Genomic DNA, 22667 nt, shown 5'->3' with positions numbered 1-22667 from the left:
GCGGGAGTGACCAGAAGGAGGACGGCTGGCCGTGTAAGGCCGAGAAGGCAGCGGGAGTTGGGAGGCTTAGGTGATGGATTAAAATCCTGTAGTACTTCTTTATACTCCCTGCTCTGCTCTCCAATAAATGCAAGTTATTGCAAATATACTAATAACCCAATTGTGCTTTACTCACTCAGAATATGGAACCAAATTAGAAAGCATTTTAAGATGGAAAATCTTTTATCTGTGGCACCTCTGCAAGAGAACCACCTCTTTCAACCCTCGCAAACATATCCAGTTTTTAATACCTGGAAAAGTTTTGGGATTAAAATGCTCAGAGATCTTTATATAGACAACATATTTACATCTTTTGAACAATTACATTCAAAATTCAACCTCCCAGCTACACATTTCTTTCACTATCTTCAAATTTGAAATTTTGTTAAACAGAAATTGCCCGATTTCCCCCATCTCATACCCTCCACAATGCTGGAAAAAATACTGCTCAATTTGGAGGAATTAAACACCATTTCCGCATTATATAAAATCCTATTAGAGTCCCTACCTTTCAAAGATCCAAGAGGACATTGGGAAGAAGATCTCTTAATCAATATATCAGAAAAGGATTGGAAGGTAGCAAAGCAGAGAATTCACTTGAGCTCCATATGCGCAAAGCATAGAATTATTCAACTAAAAATTATGTATCAAGCCCATCTGTTTCAAGGGCAAGATCCAACCTGCGAACGCTGCAACCATGCTCCTGCCTCACTGGTTCACATGTTCTGGGTCTGCACCAAACTAACATCATTTTGGACCAAAATTTTTAAGTGCCTTTCAGACAGCCTTGGGGTCACAATCCCTCCTAACCCATTAACAGCTGTGTTTGGTGTTCTTCCAGACGGACTTCAAGTGGAAAAGGACAAGCAAACGGTGATTGCATTCACTACACTTTTGGCACGCAGACTTATTCTGTTAAATTGGAAGAATCCTAACTCTGCTTGGATAAGTCAGTGGGAAACCGATGTTTTATATTATTTGAAATTGGAAAAAATCAAATTCTCAGTTAGAGGATCTGTACAAAATTTTTTCAAAACCTGGCAGGATCTGATCAATATTATTTTAGAATAAGAGAAATAACTATTACCGCATTTAATTCCCTTCTCCATCTCTTATTTACATATATATTTGTTTCTCCCTTTCTTTTGTTTATTGTTGCCTTATTAAAAAGCCCAAAGCAATTCTCCTTTAGCTAAGCTCTCCTTCTCAGGGGTAGGGTTTGATTTGTCTTCAATTTTGTTTGGTTATAAATTGATCTATTTGTATAGAATGATTACAATAAAAATTAATTTAAAAAAAAAAAAAAAAGTTCGCCAAACTTTTGCATCTGTTCACGACCACACACTCGGGTGACAAACAAGCCAGTTTCCCTTCTGGTTTGTACGCGCCAATGATTTTCGTACGTGTTCAGTCTCTCCCTGTGCATTCCCTGTGCAGCGAGCGTGTGAGTGAGAGAGCGTATATATATTTACATACAGCTCATATGGTCTGGAACGGATTAATTGTATTTACATACAATCCTATGGGGGAAATTACTTCGGGTCACAACCAAATCGGGTTGCAACCAGAGTTTTGGAACGAATTACGGTCGTGACCCGAGGTTATATATTTATATATATATATAAAATATGCATACAAGCTCGATTGGAGTAAGCAATATCACTAACAGTATCCTATTCTTTCTCCACAGTGAAGACGCCCAGTGAGAGGACTTCTGCCCAATTGTGACTTCCAGAGCACGTCCCACTCCTTCTGGCTGATCCACCATATAAAACAGAGGAAAGGTGGCATCTTTTTACAGATCTGGACCGGAGTCCGCTAAGAGCTAGAAATGTGTACTGGAGAGAATGAGAAAGCCTGCAAGACAGACCTTAAGTCAGTATTTTTTTAGTTGTATACTTAAGCACCCAGTTCTGATACTTTAATTTAATATCTGATTAAACGGGGTTACTGAGGTGATATTTCGACAATTCTCCCTACCTCTGATTGTTTACTTGCCACTGGCCACAATATGTACAATATACAGTATGTACTGTATATTGTTGTTGGTCAAGGGTTAGACAGGAGTCCAGATCCAACCCTTTAACTGAAAATGAAAAGTTCTTTCAAATTAACAGGCACACAATGGATCAACAGCAAAACAAAAGCAAAGCCTTAGGCTGCAGTTAGGCCTCCGAGTCAGAGCTCCATAGCACAGATGGCCCTTCTCCTGAGTGAGCCGCCTCTTTCCGGGAGTGCTTTACTGTTACAGTTCATGGACTGGAAAGGAGGAGGTCGGTTGCCCTCAGTGGATGTCTTCTTGGAGCTGTAGGTGAAAAAAAGACATAAGCCATCTGGTGTTTTTGGGTAGTAGTGCTTACATCTGATGTTAATGTGTGACAATATATACTATATATATATATGTGTGTGTGTAAGTTATTTTTTTTTGTATTGTATTTTTGTCATCTATTATGAGGAACATGCAAGTAAGAAATTCATTGTACTGTGTACAGATGTTAATAAATTTAACTTGAATACACGTGACAGACACATGGTTCAAATGACACAAATGAAAACAGAGTTAACTGGAATGCGCTTATGAATATAAAATAATACAGAATTCAAAGCCAGCATTTTCATGGATAATGATATATACATTGTATAAACTTTATTCTCTTTTTTCTTTAAAGTGTAGAAGGTTTAAATAGCTCAGTGGGAAAGGAATAAGAAATAGAAAAGCCCATCATGCCCTACACAGGTCTGACTGACATGTGCATTTTTATTATTGGAGGGAGAGGCTTATCTGCTAACATTCTTCACCAAACACCATACGCCCTCTTTCCTGTGAATATTCTTTTTTCTAGAAATGGCCAGCCTTGCTACTTCTTGATTCTTCTACCAAACAACAGATATCAGTCTTCAGTGAGGTGGGTCACTCAAAATGATTTAAGGCTACAGTAAGCCCCATTCCCCATCCATAAACCAAAGTCAACTACAATAGTGTTCATCTCTTTGCTGTGCTTCATATCATCGCCTTAGTAGCTTTCTATACCTCTGGGCAGACGTATACCTTTCCACTATTGTTCTAAGTTCATTAAGGGGGTGGCGTGTTAATATCCCCTCCATTAGAGTGGATAGACTTAACAAAGGGACTATAGTCTACTTTGCATTCTGAATACTGTGTGTGATAAGGTTGGATATTTTTTTGTGATATATTAGATTTACAGTATTTTCTGTGGCTAACATTAGTACATACTGTTCGGCAGTTATTCGCTGTTTGAAATCAGAATATTGTTTTAATGTCAATTAGCTATCTTGGATTTTTCTTTGTGGTCGTATCTTACCCCACATACCTTTTCTCCCTTTCATGATAGGTGACAGTGACAGCTATGTAAGGGTGGCACAGGACACAGACAGAACAGAGAGGCTGGCTGAGCTTGATAGAGAGGATGAAGAGAGTGGGAGGGATAAGGAGATTAGATTTCCAAGTGTGTCTTATGATAGTTTACTAGAAAAGTGAGCCACAGCCCTAGGAAGAAAGAGAGAAATATCTGTATTGATAAGCCCTCTGAAAGCTCCATAATTTATTGTCTTACTGTATGTTGTCTTTATTTCCTACTAGGTATTCCCCCTTTGCCCACTTTTGATGTAAACAATCATAACTTTATCCCAACTTTTGAGGTACATGGTGCTTCTCTTACCACTCAGTTTGTTATATGAGTGAAAGTCTCTAAATTTTAAAGAGAAACCTTCACAGGACTTCTGTGAACATTCCAGAAAGTTTTATGACTGATTTCCGTTATGCTAACATGTAGATGATATTATAACAGTTTAGATGTATATGTAACAAAAGAAAATCAGCCCATAGTTATGCTAAACTGCTAGAGGAACTGAAAAAAACGAATCTATTCATTTTATAAAGCTAACCTATTCATTTTTTAAGAGTGTTGGTTCTATAGTGTGTCAGGGTGGAACAATAAAGGAAGCAATCCAGCACATCCCTGAGCCATATGCTGTAGCCCTGGTTCTTGGAATGACCATCTACTATCGTCAATTTCTGCCACAGTACTCTACCACCACAGGCCCACTGCATCACCTACTGAGGAAAGAGTACCTTAGTCCTGGACTCCTGCCTGCTCAGAGGCCATCCATCTCATGAAGATACAGCTCACATCTCCATCTCTTCGAGCATGCTTCAACATCTCTGCCCAACCTTTGTTATGGGGAATGCTTCCAGAATAGTGCTAGGAGCCATGCTGTCCCAGCTGCAGAATGGTACTGAACATGCTCTGGGTCCAGCTGAACAAATGTATTCTATTGGCAAGCATGAAGAGATGGAAGAGCAATAAAGCAAAAGAACTGGGAGGAGGCTGTGGTACAGTGGAGCAAATGAACAAGGGAGAAATGGTGTAGGTTTAGTAGCATCCAAAGAATGTAAGGGTTATCTTGTCAGTGTGAATTGGGGGAGTGACAGGGTAATAAGTGTCAATCTGGGCCTTGATGAGACTGTAGTTAATGTTATTTGGGCATATCCAACTTACGTGAGCTGTGAGAAAGAGCAGAAGAAGACTTTGTGGGCAGAAATGGGTGTCACAAGGAGAAGAAAAGGTGATTGTTTGTGGAGATCTAAATAGGTAAATGGTAAAGAGTAGAGAGATGATACTGAGGGTACAAGGAGGGTGGGGAGTAATAGCACATTTTTTGAGAAGAAAGTAAATTAGCTTGTGACTTACAGTAGTGGAGGAAGGGGAAACCAAGTAGACTTTGTAATGTGTGAATTGTAAGGTCATAAATGAGGAATGTTTGACAGTGCAGCATAAAGTGTTGATGATGGACTGGGAGATCAGAATCAGCAGGAGAATAAAAGCAGTTCAGACAGTGTCAAGGATAAAGTGGCGGAGATTAAAAGAAGAAAGGCTTAAGAACAGGTTTAAGGAGCAAGTTTTAAATGGACTGCAGTCATTAAAGAGTGTGGAGGAATGGTGGGAGAACAACAGCAAAGTTGTATTGAGAGTAGATGAAGAGGTGTTGGGTAGGATGACAGAGAGGAGACCACCTGAGGACAAAGAGACGTAGGTGGAACAAAGAGGTGCAAATTCAGGTAAAGGCTAAGAAGGAAGCAAAGAAGAAACTGTACCAGTCAGGGAAGGAGAATAATAGAGAAATGTAAAGGCATAGCAACAAGGAGGCAAATAAGGCAGTGGCAAGAGCCAATGTACAAGCTTTGGAGGATGTGAACGAAAAAGTGGAGACAAAAGAGGGACAGAGAATGATTTTTAGAGTAGATAAGGCTAGGAACAAAGCAGAAAAGGATTTTAAAGATGATACCAAACAGATAAGATGAACTTAGTATTTAATATGAAAGCAAATGCAAAAAATAGCTGAGTTATATTCACAATTACATAAATCAACAAAAAACAAGCAGTCATATAGTTCAATGTACTTAATTATCAAAGAGTTCTATGTTATTGTATTTCCAGAGAAAAGATTACAAGTGGATCAAAGAAGCCCATTGCATAATGACATACAGTACGTCCTAAGGTGCTCAATTCTGACCATCCTGGGATGGTTATTTGAAAGAACAAGAGATGCCTCGGGCAGTTCCAAAGTTTTAGAGCTGATGAAGAAGGCAACCACAAAGTGAATCAGCCTGCGTGTTTCAAGGTCAACTGGTTCTACAAATTATTCAACAACCATGTACAAAAAAAAAAAAAAAACAGGAAAAATGACACAATAATAAAAATGTATTATTAATTATTAATACTCTAGCCTATTGCAGACACTTTCTCTAAACTTTCTTGTGTGTGTCCAACAAGGACAAGATTTTTAGTGGGGTGGCCAGACAGGGCTAGTGAATATCATGAGGTGGCACACTCTCAAGTCTACAACACAGGCAAATTAAAAGGTATACTAATTATTTTTATTGCAGTAAGATGACATAACAGCAATATTATATTAAACAGAGAAGAAATCACATCTTTCATTGGCCTATTAAATACCAATGTGCCAAATTCCAGGTTGAAGGAGTCAACTCCTGTAGCCCAATGCTGATGAATTTTGTAGTTAATAACTGTAATTTCACAGGGGTATGTATTCTATGTATATATAATTAAGACTGCTTACTATATAATTAAGAATTAATTATATAATAATTTGGCACGTCTGATGTTCAAACAGTTGAGGCGAGTGCATTGTAAAATGAATAGCCTTGACACACCGTATACTTGAATCCAGGTTGCAAAAGGCAAATATTAAGTACAGATGTGGACAGTCTTGAGTCCAGAACAGGCAGGCAGCAGGTACTTTATGCAATGTAGCTAAACTTGGCTTGCCAATTACACTAACTGAGTAGTTTTCCAGTTTTCTAAATTAGCGTTACCTTACTTGCTGTGTCTATTCTGCAGCTGTAGCAGGGGTCCTAATTAGCCGCCATTCAAACAAAATCACTTCGGCACAGCTGTCCTATCCTTACAGAAGCAGCACAAGTGAGGTTCTCAAACGTTTCGATCAAATAAGCAGCTTGGTATCATACTGGGATCCCAAGAACAGGTTTTATACCATCATGACAGCAGAGCCATTGTTAACAAAACAATAATTATTCAAAATGGAATAGATTCCTGAGGTGTATCGCTGCCATGTGAATATTTAGTTTAGCTATAAAAAAGAGAGGAATAAAGTCTCTATAATCGGTGGTATGATGTAAGAATATTATAACGCTGACCGAACTTCCTCACCCCGCGCGCCCACTGCAGGAGCGGAAAAGAGGCATCTGAACTGCAGTGCAGAGACTGTCAGATTGGAGAAAATAAGCGGCAAAGCAGAGGGGGCAGAGCCCGGGGAGAACAAAAAGGACGAGTAGCCGATTGGCGCGCGCCAGACAGGACAAAAGAAGTGGCAAAGCAGAAAGGCCGGACTGTGGGGCGGGACAAAAAGGAGGAGTTTGTTGGACACTTTGTTGGAGCTCGAGGCAGCTCGCAGATGGAGTGTACATTCACGCCTTTGTTGATCACATAGCTTCAATCGGGTAGATGCACTAAAAGCAGTAGAATGCTCTGAGTGTTTTGATCTTACGAAAGTCATGTTGTCATTAAAATTGTTCAATAAATGTAAATGTTGGTATGTGTGTCAATTTTCTACAATAACATAATGTTTAAATGTCTTGTCCTAATGATGAAATTTGTCACCATTAATATTGTAGCACTGTGCCAGTACTCACCTTCACTGAGTGCCAAAGGATTCTCACTCTTCTTGTGGTTCTTTATGTAGTTCACTATTCTTAGAAGGGTGGCGCAGTGGTAGTGCTGCTGCCTCGCAGTTAGGAGACCCGGGTTCGCATGTTCTCTCCGTGTCTGCGTGGGTTTCCTCCGGGCGCTGCGGTTTCCTCCCACAGTCCAAAGACATGCAGGTTAGGTGAATTGCCGATTCAAAATTGGCCCTAGTGTGTGCTTGGTGTGTGTTTGTGTGTGTCCTGCGGTGGGTTGGCACCCTGCCCAGGATTGGTTCCTGCCTGTGTTGGCTGGGATTGGCTCCAGCAGACCCCCGTGACCAGGGCTGGATTTTCCTATAGGCTAACTAGGCTTCAGCCTAGGGCCTCAAGATCAAGAGGGGCCTACATTCAAATTGTTAGCAAAATTTTATTATCTCTCATGTAATTTACAAACTTAAAAATGGAAGGTGAAAGGGCCTCATAAGTGGAATAGCCTAGGGCCTCTTTTCATATAAATCCGGCCCTGCCCGTGACCCTGTGTTCGGATTCAGCGGGTTAGAAAATGGATGGATGGACTATCCTTAGAAGGACAGCACACTGTAGCCACAGTTGTTTTAATTCATATGCGACTTTCAAAAGCTTGTTATTTTTACCAGATCCCCTGCAGCTGGAACTCATGCATTTCTATGATGGGATGCCAAATAATAGTGTTGGTGACTTGTTGAGTGCTTTTACAACAGTGAAGTGAACACGAATCCATCAGCACTAGCGTAACACCATAATATGTAAGGATTCGTAATTATGTGACGATTGTGAAACAGTGGGAATGATTTCATTTTTCCTTCAGTGTTTGGGGAGTAATTGCACTAAGGGGCTTAGGGAATGTGTTTGTGGAACTGGGCACCGATAAGGTGGCTTAGAGACTGTGCCCATGGTAATTAAATGACACATTATAAGTTCCAATACAGATGAACAGCACAGTATTTATTGGCAGATAAGTTCCACACTGCTAGACTCCATATTTACTTCAATATCGTCTCTGTATAAAATATAATCAGTAGATTCACATCTCCTTTCATAGCATGTTACTGCTGCTTGCTTAGCTTTCATGCACTCTTCATGCTGGATTAGGTTCCCAGTTAGTGTGTAGTTAGCCCTATGATCTGAGCGCCTCTCTATATACACAAGGCAAAAATGTGGAGAAAATGCAATGTACCAAATATATACTGTATGTACAGAAGCCAAGGATACCCAGCCCTTTAAAAGAGAGTTCAAAGGTGTGGAGACTCCTGTGGCTGCTTAGATTAGGTCTTAGGCAGCACGGGGGTCTTCAACACTGTCCAAGGGCATTGTGGTTAAAGACTGAACCCTTGGTAGGTCCTACAGGCTTTTCCTTGCCATATCTTTGAATCGAGACTCGGGAAGTGATGGAGATGAAGAGCAACTGACTACTTTGACAAGTGCAAAATGGAAGCCACTTGACTGTGTAGGGAGGTCATGTGGGTCAGCAGGTTTTATTTTATTTTGTATTCTGTATTGCCTCTAATTATCTTCTCCTAGTTTGTTTTTTGGCTTAAATTAATATATTAAAATAATTACCAATGACCTGTTCTTATATTACTTTATTTAAAACATTTGTATTAGGGCTCGTTAGTACTTCACGCTCAGAATGCGTACGCACAAGCATTCCCAGCTTTCATTTGACGCGTCCTCTGAGCAGGTCCTCAGAAATTAACGCGACGCGTGCGCGAGTTGCAGTACCAGCAAAAAGACGGGGGGCACAGCGTGATAAAAGTCTGAATGTGACGTCAGAGTCTCTGTTTACTATCTACATGTGACAGAAAGCCGCTTTGCGGATCCTACGAGATCAGTGTGTGTGCTTCAAAGTTTGATGAATGGTTTGATGTGCTGAAGCAAAATGCTGACATACAAATGCATTCATGATAGATAGATAGATAGATAGATAGATAGATAGATAGATAGATAGATAGATAGATAGATAGATAGATAGATAGATACTTTATTAATCTCAATGGGAAATTCACATTCTCCAGCAGCAGCATACTGATACAATAAATAATATTAAATTAAAGAATGATAATAATGCAGGTGAAAAACAGACAATAACTTTGTATATTGTTAAATGTTAACGTTTACCCCCCCGGGTGGAATTGAAGAGTCGCATAGTTTGGGGGAGGAACGATCTCCTCAAGCTGCTCTTCTGTCTAGAGATGGCACTATTTAGTGGATGCAGTGGATTCTCCATAATTGATAGGAGCCTGCTGAGCGCCCGTCGCTCTGCCACAGAAGTTAAACTGTCCAGCTCCATGCCAACAATAGAGCCTGCCTTCCTCACCAGTATGTCCAGGCGTGAGGCGTCTTTCCTCTTAATGCTGCCTCCCCAGCACACCACCGTGTAGAAGAGGGCACTCGCCACAACTGTCTGATAGAACATCTGCAGCATCTTATTGCAGATGTTGAAGGACGCCAGCCTTCTAAGGAAGTATAACCGGCTCTGTCCTTTCTTACACAGAGCATCAGTATTGGCAGTCCAGTCTAATTTATCATCCAGCTGCACTCCCAGGTATTTATAGGTCTGCACCATCTGCACACAGTCACCTCTGATGATCACGGGGTCCATGAGGGGTCTGGGCCTCCTAAAATCCACCACCAGCTCCTTGGTTTTGCTGGTGTTCAGTTGTAGGTGGTTTGAGTCGCACCATTTAACAAAGTCATTGATTAGGTCCCTGTACTCATCCTCCAGCCCATTCCTGATGCAGCCCACGATAGCAGTGTCATCAGCGAACTTTTGCACATGGCAGGACTCCGAGTTGTATTGGAAGTCCGATGTATATAGGCTGAACAGGACCGGAGAAAATACAGTCCCCTACGGCGCTCCTGTGTTGCTGACCACAATGTCAGACGTGCAGTTCCCAAGACACACATACTGAGGTCTGTCTTTAAGATAGTCCACGATCCATGCCACCAGGTATGAATCTACTCCCATCTCTGTCAGCTTGTCCCTAAGGAGCAGAGGTTGGATTGTGTTGAAGGCGCTAGAGAAGTCTAGAAACATAATTCTTACAGCACCACTGCCTCTGTCCAAGTGAGAGAGGGATCGATGTAGCATATAGATGATGGCATCCTCCGCTCCCACCTTCTCCTGATATGCAAACTGCAGAGGGTCGAGGGCGTGTTGAACCTGTGGCCTCAGGTGGTGAAGCAGCAGCCTCTCCATGGTCTTCATCTCATGGTGCTTTTATATTCAAGCGTCACATATTCCCGATCGTAATGACATGATACATTTTAAAAGTCTCACATACCGTCTTCTGTGCCGTCTTTTTTTTGTAGGGCTTCCTCCTGACAGCAGCGGCAAAAAGCAATAGATCCCCACACAGAACACATTAAATTTATAATATTCCAACTCTCTGCACATTTAGAATCCGTAGATTTATACTTGATATCACTTTCATGATGAAATGCATTAAAGTATGTATGTTACATTTTACAGATAAATCGTTAATTTCATTTAAATAATGAATACTCTTAAATCACACATATGGGGGAGGCGCGGTAGCATTGCTGTCTCACAGGGAGTCACATCGCTGGTATTCTCTGCCTGGAGTTTGCATGTTTTCCTGCTGGTTTCCACAGTGTGCTCCGATTTCCTTCCAAAGAAATGCAGATTTGGTGACACTAAAATGATGTTAGTGTATGTGAGTGTTTGTATTCACCTTGCAATGAGCTGAGGCCCGTCCAGGGATTGTTTCAGCCTCGTGCCCAATTCTTGCTGGAATGGACAAATCCCTGGATTGATGGATTTAATCATTAAACATCCTTTTCAGAGATATTGCAGTAAGGTGTCATTGGAATTTAAGGGTGTTTTAGGCAATTCACAACACAGAGAAGCCGAACCTGTTCTCACTGTGATAATATCTTGCACTGCCACCTGGTGGATTCTTCCAGATTTTACGTAAAGTACGCGCACAAGTATAAACAGTAAAATGCTTGCATAGCAGGAGTGTCCGCTGGAGCATGTGTCATGTTGCGTGAAGTATAAACCTGGTCTTACTCTGTGTGTAAATACCAGCTGGAATAAACAGGTAGACACTGGGGACAAAGATTGTGAGAACACATTTTTTTTTATAAGTTCAGGACCATGTTTGGTGATGAGCTACCAGCTATCTGCCTCTTAATAAGACTAAGAATCCTCACCAATGGAAGCCAGTTAAAGAAACTTAAAATGAATGCCAGATGTTTTAAGGAGACAATAAGGCTTGTGGGCCTCATGGGTCTACAAAGGATCCTATGAAATGCAGGGATAGGGTGTTGGGCTAAAAATCCGGAATCATTAGGGTGATAACACTATTAAAGCTACGTTACACTGGGAAGAGAACAAACGTTCTTTTAAAAGCTGGGGATGTGGAGTAGATGGTGTGTCAAGGCTACTAAGTGATCTGCTTTCCAGGAAATACAGGTGCTTGTGAAAGGAAGTGAAGTCTTACAGGCCTGTGAGATGATTATTGAAACAAAAAATAAATAAAAGAAACCTGTGGGATATCTCTGGTTGAGTAACATTCGGGATTAAAGTTTATGAAAACTGATTAGTCTTTTGCCCGTGAAAGAGGAAACACTGCATTAAGCAGAGGAGTAACTTCTAAAAATGAAGTAGGCAAACTGCACACACTGCCCTTTTAAAGTTTTTATCTATAGTGATAATTTGTAGTGTCCACTCGCGTTTGATTATAGCTGAGGCCCAAATGTACACCTTGTTTGAGTAGCAGTTGTGTCAAAATAACATACCTGCACTGAGTCTCTCCAAACATGCTGTGCTTGCATGCAACTATTTTTTACCTACTGCAATCACCTAACCATCTAAAGCTCCTTTGAAATGATTCCCATTTTTGAAGGCTATTCACTTTCAACCAGAATTGACAATATCCAAAATGCATCTAGAAATCGTCTAAAATATACGTCAAATGCTTCTGGAGCTTAAACACACAATATTTAATTCATTCCTTTGTCTGAATCTATTTATTCCAATACAGCATTGCAGACAGCAGCATTTAACCTGGAAGCATGCAACGCAAGGCACAAACTAATCTCGGAAAGGACCCCAGGCCAATGCAAGGCCCACACACTTGTGCATTCACATTTACTTAGAGGGCCACCAGTCAACCTAACCTGCATGTCTTGAAGGCATGGGAATACACTATGGTGTCTGGAGAAAAGCCAAATAAGCAATGGGAGAACAGGCAAACACAATAAGGAGACGGACAAGCTGAGCTTCAAACACAGGGCAGTGAACCATCATGCCACATCTGTGCATTTTGTAAAAGCCAGAAAGCCCTACTAGTCACTACATGCAATGCAATATGAAGGGCTTAACATTGAAGATCATTCTTTTAAGCTATCTTGACTGTCTCAATCCACTTGTTGGTATAAAAAGCACACACAACACAAGTACATTCAATAAATTTTTATTGACTTAATTCTACAATTTGCATCCAGCTGATATTGTTTATTTTAAAATTAATTTGTATGTTTATTTCCAAGTCGTCATTTTAGTTCACTTGTGCATACATGATGATGAAGTAGGTATTGTATTTAAAAGTATATATATATATTTTTACATATATATATATATTTATATATATGTCATATAAAACAAATTCACTTCACAATCTGACACCATCATTGCTGGATTGCTGTGAGGTGCGTAAGAGGATGAAGATGGAGTGGAGGAGCATTAATGAAGAAATGAAATACAGCTGTGCAACTGGGTCAACTGCAGAAAGAAGAGTTTAAAGGTCAGGGGGCATTCACACAACTCATGTTGAAAGGAGTGTTGAGGCGTGGAGATTTCATTCTCCTACAGACATAAAAGGAGAGGCCTAGAGGGGCTGGTGAAGTAAGAAGAACGTTGCATAACTCTATAGACACACACCAGCAGTGCATGAGTGTAAGATTATTCACAATGTTCTGTTGCCTGAGCTGAACTGGGGTCCTCACAATGAACCTTGGCTGATTTGTGATACTTGTGTATTTGGTCAGGGCACATCAATTTTTCATTGCTGTATACAGATGGGATTATTCCTAGTGGTAGCTGACTAGAGAGACATTAATCTGTTAATTCTGTAAGTTTTATTCAAATTAATGTTTAAAAAAAGCATCAGTTGCTTTTTACACATAAATTCACATGCAGTTATGAAATACAGTAAATAAGAAAAGGCTGAATAATTTACTTATGATATGTAGAGAGTATTACACTAAAGGCCATTTTCAAGGTGTCACTCTTTTTTCTCTTATCTGTAAACTACCACCTCACTAAAGTGACAAGTTACTGTTAAACCTTAAGGATGCCACTGATCTGCAGAAGTTTCCCTTTTGTAATTGCTGACAGTTAGGTTTTTGTACATTAACAGCAAAATTTAAGGAAGGCTCCAACTGTTAATTGTAATTTCTTCATTCCATGAACCCAAAACATAAACTGGTTATTCATAGTGCACCCCATGGGCCGCACCCCAAGCATGAAAATTAAAAATATCAACTGATTAGAGCGTTACTTGGCTCTAGGCAGGCTAGCATATACATTATGAGGCTATTTCTGCTAATATTGTGCATGAAGGTGGCACATAAAGAAGCTGCTGAATGACTGGAATGCAAGGCATATGGGAGAACAGACAATACTATACAAACTGGGAGAGAAAGTGAAGCAAAGAGTAAAAAGGGTTAGATGGTAAGTACTTTAGCCAAATTCGAGTTTACCAAAACACACTAGTAAACATGCTGCACAAAACAGCTCACAAAGAAGGAACGCTTAAAATGTGGCTGGTTTGTTGTGAAAATGATGAATTCCTCTCAAATATCATTACTTGTGAAGAAGAAACAGTGGTGCTTGTAATTACTGAAGCAGAAAGAACTTGAAAACAGTCAGCTGCCGCCTCTTGGGTTGCCTTTCCTCTTTAACATTTAAGAGAAACTATGTATTGTGCAGAATTTCCAATTAAAGTTTTCAATAGACTTGTTTATCAACCTCTTTTCATGACAGAATATTCAAAAAGTTGAGATTTTCTGCTGAGAGTGAAAGAGACATCAATACCATGGTAGTATGAATGATGAAGATTATTTTCTTGCTGTTACTGTACAAAATGCAATTTTTTTTACCAAAAGAGAACTTTGTTACCACTGAATGTAATAGCAATTGATATTTTTAAGAACCCTAAACTTCAATTTTTATTATAATAAGAGGGTTTTACAAAATACTACTTGCATTCTGTAAGACAATTAAAATCTTTTGCATCACTGCAATGAGTTTAATACTTTATCTTACTTTGCTATACTGTACATACAGTTTTGAAAGCAGTTATCATTAGAAGCTAGAGTCACCTGAGAAAATGTTTTTATGTGAGAAAGAGGCATTCACCTTTAAGGTCGTGCTGAAACAGAACAATCTTGTTCTGGTGTGAAAAGAAGGACACACACACAAAAAAACAAACGGCTAGCAATGGTATACACAAGAAGACCTATCACAAAATGTAAACATACAGCAAAGATGATGTACCCTTTCAAGTGTCGCTCACCAGCATATGGGCCACAGAATATTGCAAAATGTGTAAGTAATTTTAATTTGTGGGAGGATAAGGTTTGAGGAAAAATGTGTACAGTTGTATGTTTGTCTGGGCAGAGCAGAGGCACTGTCGAGAGTCAAGGGTGAGGGTGATGGAGGCTGGAATATGAAAGTTCAGATCCTACATCAGAAATCGATTATTGCAGAATAAGAGTAAGTCTGGTCTCCTTTTCTATAGCTCCTATAAACCAACCTGGGCAAGCTGATGAAACAAAGGCGTATGTGCTTTACATTCATTGAAGTTTGCGCTTCTCACAGTGTGTCAAGTGTACAAGGGGGGCTTCACACATACATGCACAATTTCGAGTGGGTCTATATACTGTAAACAGGGAAGCTCATTTAGCCCCATTGCTGCATGGCTCCTTCAGAAACATTCAATAAGACATCTCTCTAAACATGAGAACAAAGAACATTCAGATACATTTGTCACAGCATAAATTAATGCAAAAGTTACAAAATGTGCATAAATATGAACAATCAGATAAATATATTAACAAATGAGACATAAATATATAAATAATAAATACAAGTTTCTTGTAAAAAAAAAAAAAACTTCAATTAAATTAACATTTTACAATCTGAATCAAAGAAACATAACATCAAAATTGTCTGGAAACAGAGAGGAGAAAGAGAAACAAAGCAAAGAAAAGTTGGCTATGCTGTTGGGATTAAAACTTACTATGCAGGAGTAACGGATGGAGATGTGTGCTAACCAGTGGCTGGATGGTGGAAGGTAAGAGGCGGTGTGTTGATCACCTCGTTCAAAAATGGAGCAAACAATATAAGCCAGTGAATCTCCTTGTGAGCTGTATCTATCTATCTATCTATCTATCTATCTATCTATCTATCTATCTATCTATCTATCTATCTATCTATCTATCTATCTATTGAGGTATGAGGGCTCAAAGTGAGGGTGCAGTGTTCATTATTAAGTGACATTTAATTAACCAGATTTAAATGGTACGCTTCGGTCCCAGCTATTTCACAGAAAAGCCTTTTAAAATTATAGGACAGCTAGACAGGAAACAGACTAAAAATATTCATCTGTACCATGACTTCCTAGAGTGAATAGCTGCTCAAGTCATGCAGCAGTATGGAATACACGCGGTGTGGCCTGCAGAAACGGATGCATTTTATAGCCCACAGACTAAGTTATTGAGCACCCCCATTCTCCAGACCTAAAATGTATTTCTTCAGTGAAGCCCTGAGCACATGTGGGGTCTTATTTATAACTCTTTAATGGTTGGAATAACCTCTTGCCCTACTGAAATTTCAATAACTCTCTTTTAGAGTCGTTATTTACACGAAGAATATAGAAACTGAGTAAGGAAAGAAATGCGTCAAAAATGCATGCATTTTTTTTATAAAATCCTAAATAAAATGGTTACCATTTAATTTGTGTATTCGAATAATTATATTGCCTAGACTGTTAAATTATACTTTTTTTCCCTTCAAGTTATATTCTATTAAACATATGAGTTTACAGCATGCATTGAATTATGCCTTTTGACATAAATGGCCTCATTGTCATTTGTGTAAATGGCTCTCAGTTCTCCACCCAATATTTCCAAAAGAAAAAAAATTAAAGAGGCCAATCAGAAAATACATACGTGAAGGGCAGCTGATAACACAGCAATTTAGTACTGGCCTGTTAATAAGAGCCAGGCTTCCATTCATCACATTTTAATGAAAGGCATTTTTAGAGCACACTGAAAAATTGTTATTGTTTAGAAAAGATATTAATGTGAACAACTGTTAGATACTCATTTTGACAAGAACCGTTTAAAATGAGATTTATATTAGGGTCAAAATCAGGAAACTGCAATGAATGATATGCTGTTTACTAATTTATATTCTGGAATCTTGTGTTTCAGCAATTAGTAAATTAACCACAGATCTATTCCGTAAAGCTATAATGTTTGTTATTTTTGCAAATTAAAATTATATTAAGCCACTCCTAATTTTAAAAGACCATTAATCAGCACATGCTCCCAACCTACTAAGTCTTATCAACTCATTTGTTCAGCTACTGGCACTTACACCTCCACTGCAGCACTAAAAGATATGACATAGATTAGGACTCTTTACAACCAAAAAATATCAAAGCAAGTACAATGTAAATCACCTGAATAAAAAAATATTGTTGCAAAAGATGAATACTAGAAGAAACTGGAAGTGGTGTGTATCTTGCATGTTGATTACCACATACAAGTAAAAATTTCATTGTACTCTGTAGACAAGACAATATGGAGCCCAATAAACCTACTACTGTATACTAAAGCATGGTGGGCAAAACTGGGGCACAACACTGTTGATGTAATGTATCATGAATGCCACTGACAAAAATCAGTATGAAGATAAAAGACATATTCCAACAGTAATAAAAATAAAATGACTATGAAAACAGAATATTAAGAATATCTGCAAACAACTGCTTGGATAAGATGTCAATCTAATGTCAACTGAAATAAACATTCACTGGCGCACCAGATGATAAAAGTTATTGGCCTGCTATTGTTCTAAAATGTGGGTGGGTGGCTAATTTGGTTGGACCTGAAAAACAGTGAGGGCGGACTTCAACACAAGTAGAGTATACTAGGAGCCACCGAGAGGTCTACACAGGGCTTATTTGTATATTTCCACGTGAGTTTAACTGCTTGCAGAGAGAAGATTACCTGAAGTGCATTACATTCCTATTTGTGAGGGCACACTGGAAAAACAGTGTAAACAAAGATTTATTGGTAAAAGGTTTACCTTATTTATTACTTTATGCAGCATTTTCACATTTTGTTCTTCCCTACATTCATTCCTCCACCTTGTAAATATTAAAGCAGACAAACACTTGAGTAGTACAGAATCAAGCAGGCATTCTTATTACTATATCAGAAAAAGTGGCAATATTATATTTTAGGTAACAACGTGATTATGGTATTAACGAAGGCTGCAGATAAACAAAATGCATGCACAAATGAATATCAGCATAAGTGCAGGTGGCAAAAATCAGTGAATTAAATGCTTCCATTTTTGTGACAGTTTGATAAATATTTGACCATTCTATAGACACATTCCAATTTTTTTACATTGATTGGTTTATAACATTTTTCTCAATGTGTTTAGAGAATTGTGGTTTACTGACAAAGTAGCTTAACTGTCCCACATCATATAATGCTGCTAGCCAACTAGACCACAGCATTTTTTCAGATTTATAAAGTCTCCTTTGTAGACGCCAAACACTGATGCATGTGGCTTAGCAGAGTATTATGGTGATAAGTACTAGTATATTTAATAAACATTCGGGAATTGTCTTTGAGTAAAACTCCTCAAAGCAGCTGAGTATCAATTATTACTAGATGTGAGAACATGTAGTTTTGGAAATGACAGTGAAGAAAAGGAATTAAAGAATTCAACAAGCAGGAAAATCTGACTCCTCTCTGTCTTAGGTGAAAACACATTTTTTCATTTGGTGCTGTAAACTGATTGGGACTAGGATATAAAATTTTAAGGAAAAAAGTGGGGAAAAATATACACATAGCTAACAATGGTAAAACAGGCATATCAACAAAAAAGAGCACAGACACTTGCAAATGGCATTTTTACCTCAAGATTTTCTTATAAGTTTCACAATATACAAAAGTTGCACTACAGAAATGTTGATAATTTGGACAATTTGGAAATTGAATATTCTTCAAATGTATGTCAGTACCTTTCTTGGGCTAATGATACACCCGATCTTTCCCTTATTCCAGCAGTTATCCAACCCGAGTAAAATAAAACATAATTTATGTTCTTTAAAAATAAAATGTAGAAAGGACTTAGAAGTTAATCATCATTTATTACAAATTAAATTTACCGCATCTGATGTTCTTCAATGTAATTTTATCAAGTGCTAAATTGCTGCAAATAAAGAAACTGCACTGCAGAAACTGTGGAAACAGTAAAAGACTTCTATAGTGGTCATCTAGGAAAGCAATTTACTCAATTATTGAATCAATACATATTTAAAAATGGCATTGACTCTGCAGGAATACTTTTCCGAAAAGATTATGCACCAAGAAATCTCATGCATGTACCTATCTGTTATACACAGTAAGCGTTTTTTTGCCTTTGCCTTTAATGCAGCTCACAAAATCATTTGACATGGATTACAGGCTATAGCCTGGAAGATATAAATAAGAATCCTATTTATCTATCCATTTACTTTAGTCTAAGTGGAGGCATGACAAACATTAAATACTGGTTAAAAGGTTAAGCCTTTCTGGCTCTGTTTTATGCTGTTATATTCACATAATATGAAATGGAACAGATCTGCATAGGTAGTGAGGTAGTGATTTATCTTTTTACCTTATTTCTAAAGACCAAAAATGCCATGTGCAAGCAAGTACAAACATTCCAGAAAATGTACAAAGATTAGAAAATTATTATAAATAAAATCAACATCTGAAAAAAAATCCAGGACAGAAAAAAAATTGAACCAGTACTCCCAGTTTCAAATAACACACTCTTTTACATAGACTCTTTACATACTGTTTCTACATAGCCACCCCATCTTGTACACCAGAGAATGCAACAGGCACAATGACAGTTAATGCCATGGAAATACTGCATTGCCCAAAAAGGGAACAGGAGTTGGACTTACTCACAAACAGTCCTGAGGTTATCTGACAGGGGTATAACACTGGTATCTGCACCTGAATTTTCCTAGTCCAATCCAGCACTGCAATGCAAGTTGCAATTTCCTTGATGTGCTTCAGAGTACAACAGATCAGAGGGGTTACTAGGAAATGAACAGGTCACTGCTTCTTATCAATATTTCCGTGAGTGCTGAATGAGGCAACGATTGCCTTTAAGCCTTCAGAGTGGTGTGAGAAAGAGAATAAAGTAAATCTGGTTATTATTTCACTGTGGGTTCCACCTTTTGCGGGAGTGTGTAAGTGTAAGATATTTTTTTCTAAAATTAATTTCCAAATGTATGATGAAGATCAGTTCTTTGCTGTCTACTAGCTGATACACAGATGCACATTTTCACTTGGTAACACTGTCCACACTAATTGAACCATAAAGGGAGTATTATGGATATTCTAAGCATTATTGTAAGGTTTTATTTTTTCACATTTGGATTTTTCATTTCTGTTATTACCTGGGGAAAAGAAAAGCATTCTAGCATCTCAGTAGTACATTCTGCTATTGGTGTCACATAAGGAGACTGAACCCTAAACGTAAATCAACCAAAAATAACCATACATCTGTGAACATGTGTGGTCAAGTAAGGAACTTCTGTTTTTGGACAAATGAAAAATCATGATTTAAAAGAACAGATTCACTTCATAAATAAATAATTCATAAATAAATAGACATGAGTTTTGAACTAATAAATAAATAAATAAATAAAGAAAGAAAAAGCAAAACACAATCTTGTCCATATTTAATACAGACATAAAAAGTCTGTTGGTTGATGTCACGAGTTAAAATTAATGTCCAAGTGTCTTTAGGCAAAGTGTTTTACTGCAGCTAGTAGGTGCACAATTTGATGTGTCACTGGCCAGGTTATTTTGTTTTTAGACCCTCAATATTGAGTTTTAGAAAAAAAATGCCCACCCATGTATAAAACTATGCAAGCCCTGAAACTGAGGTGGGATCTAAGAACTTTATTATTGGCTGTGCTGGAAAAAAGGGGAATGGGTCTGTAGTCGCACGCCTGCGACTCTGTGCTTGCAATCCAGCGCATCACTTTTTCAGTTTGTCCTGGTATACGGTTGGCTAAGTAGAATGCAAAGACATGGCCTCTCAGTGTTTCCTATGTTTATATGTCTGCTGGCTTTACCTGGCTTCTTGCATAATGATCCAATTTCATCTTTGGGCAAGTCTTTTTTTTTTTTTCTTAATTGATACTAGATTATGATTTCATTTTACATCAGGATCCAGAAATTTTTCTGGCACAGCTGTAATGATAGCTGTCCTTCTGTCACACTGTGTTACTTGTCTTACACCAAGACTTCCGTTTGCTTAAATTGTCATGTTCATTTATCAGTCATCTTGTCTGACATGAAATCATTATCTCAGTTACAGTGTTCATCTTTCTGTCTGCCCTTTTGACATCAAGGCATTGTCCATTGTTGCTGATAGTGTTTGGATCAGAATGTACCCAGTTACATCCATAATAGGGTTATGTTTCCCACCTGCAAGTTGCAATGGTTTTCTCTGGAAATTCCTAATTGTCAGAGTTCCAAAACCTGTATTTGGGCCAACTGACTGTCCCAGAGGCTGATGATGGCGACAGACTCTCGGTGGCCTTGACACATGCTGATTGTTCTTTTTGCCATACTTATGGCTGAGCTTGTGTCCCATTGGATGGGAGAAGACGGGTCTTGTCCTTGCCTGATCCTCTACGGTGAAGCTCTGCTCCATCTCCTTCAGAACGCCTTGAATTCTGACGAGTGGGAGTCCCAGGTACTCTGGAGAGCTGTCCATTCTTTTCGTCTGAAATGTGAAGACAATAAAGGAAGCATGTGAGCGAAGAATATGATGGAGAAGTCAAGCACAATGAACAATGATGCAAGCATGTTTTTGCTGTAAAGCAGGGAGAAAATGCTATCTGCTTAAGCTATGAGTGATGCCTGTACTGTCTGTTATTGTTCAGTACTCCACACTGGGAGTCACTAGCATTGGGCAACATACAGGTGTCCCTAGGCAACATACAGGTGTCCCTAGGTATAACACAGTCCAAAATGCTACTTTGGTCCCTAGGAATACTAGGAATACTCTAGACACACGAAGGTGGATACATCTTGGCTAAAACCATTTACCAACGAACAATGTCTTACTTTTACAGCTACAGCACTGTTCTCTGCTAGAAAAGTCTTCCTTCAGCCTGTGAATGCTGTGAAAAATAAAGAGGCAATCTTCCCATATCAGGTGCCCTGTATTTACTTAATTACTTTATACGATTACACAGTCCTTGGTTCCTTCGGCCGCCTCCACTCCTGTCTTACAAGCTCAGTCCTTCTTCCACCTGACTCTGGCATCTCGAATGGAGTGAGGCGACCCCTTTTATCTTGTCCCGGATGTGCTCCAGGTGCCTGACGATGAACTTCCGGCAGCACTCCCCAGTGTGGAGGGATACCAAAGTGAATGCCCAAAGCAAAATAATCAGTGAATGACTTTTTTCGTATTATCGCTGAATCGGACTCTGATTTGTCAGACTCCGATTTTGATGCAAGTGATTTGGAGATATAGTTCGAAAACGAAAGTGAGGTACTGGTATCAGCTGATCGTGGTGCTGAACACGTTTGTGTAGCTGATGCACCTATGGCAATGTTCATAGGGAAGGACAGACACTTATGATGACAGGAGGTACAAACCATATGATGTCTCACTGCAACTGACACCCCTGCACACCTGTCTCACAAAGACAGCCAGGCAGTCAGCCCACCATGCATTCCTGCTGGCCGTCGAGCCGCCTCCCTGTGCAGCTGCTGCTGCCGCAAACTGTAAACAGGCACCGACAGCAGGCACAACAGGCAGCAACAGACTTTTTATGTTGATTTATGTGTGAAACCATTGGAAAAAATATTAGCCCTCAAAGAGTTGCTACTGAGCATAGACTGTTTATGCTGTTCCCTGATAAAAGAAAATCTTTCTGCTGGTATCTGTTCAGATAAAAAAGAAAACTGATTTAGAAATGTTAACTTGCTGTTCCTCAGAAGGTGCCTGTTATAATGCTGTGATCGTGGCTCTGGACTCTGAGGGTAACTTGTTTTTCTATAACAAACTAGATAAACGTGAATGCCCTGGCAGTGGCAAATAACTTTGGTT

General features: G+C 39.0%; 1 protein-coding gene across 8 annotated transcripts in view; it reads right to left on the bottom strand.

Moving 5' to 3' along the window:
* Positions 1-16472: 16472 nt before the first annotated feature.
* LOC114660688 (serine/threonine-protein kinase BRSK2-like) overlaps positions 16473-22667 on the bottom strand; it is a 221142-nt gene continuing 214947 nt past the window's right edge. For all 8 annotated transcript variants that reach the window (XM_051933874.1, XM_051933875.1, XM_051933876.1 and 5 more), the window contains exon 19: positions 16473-21332. In XM_051933874.1, the coding sequence (XP_051789834.1) occupies positions 21178-21332 (155 nt within the window). In that variant the 3' untranslated portion in view covers positions 16473-21177. The remainder of the gene's footprint in view (positions 21333-22667) is intronic.

Source organism: Erpetoichthys calabaricus, chromosome 11 (assembly GCF_900747795.2).
Source record: "Erpetoichthys calabaricus chromosome 11, fErpCal1.3, whole genome shotgun sequence".
NCBI lineage: Eukaryota > Metazoa > Chordata > Cladistia > Polypteriformes > Polypteridae > Erpetoichthys > Erpetoichthys calabaricus.
Note: the sequence above shows the minus strand (reverse complement) of the source record. Positions and strands in the feature narration are given on the sequence as shown.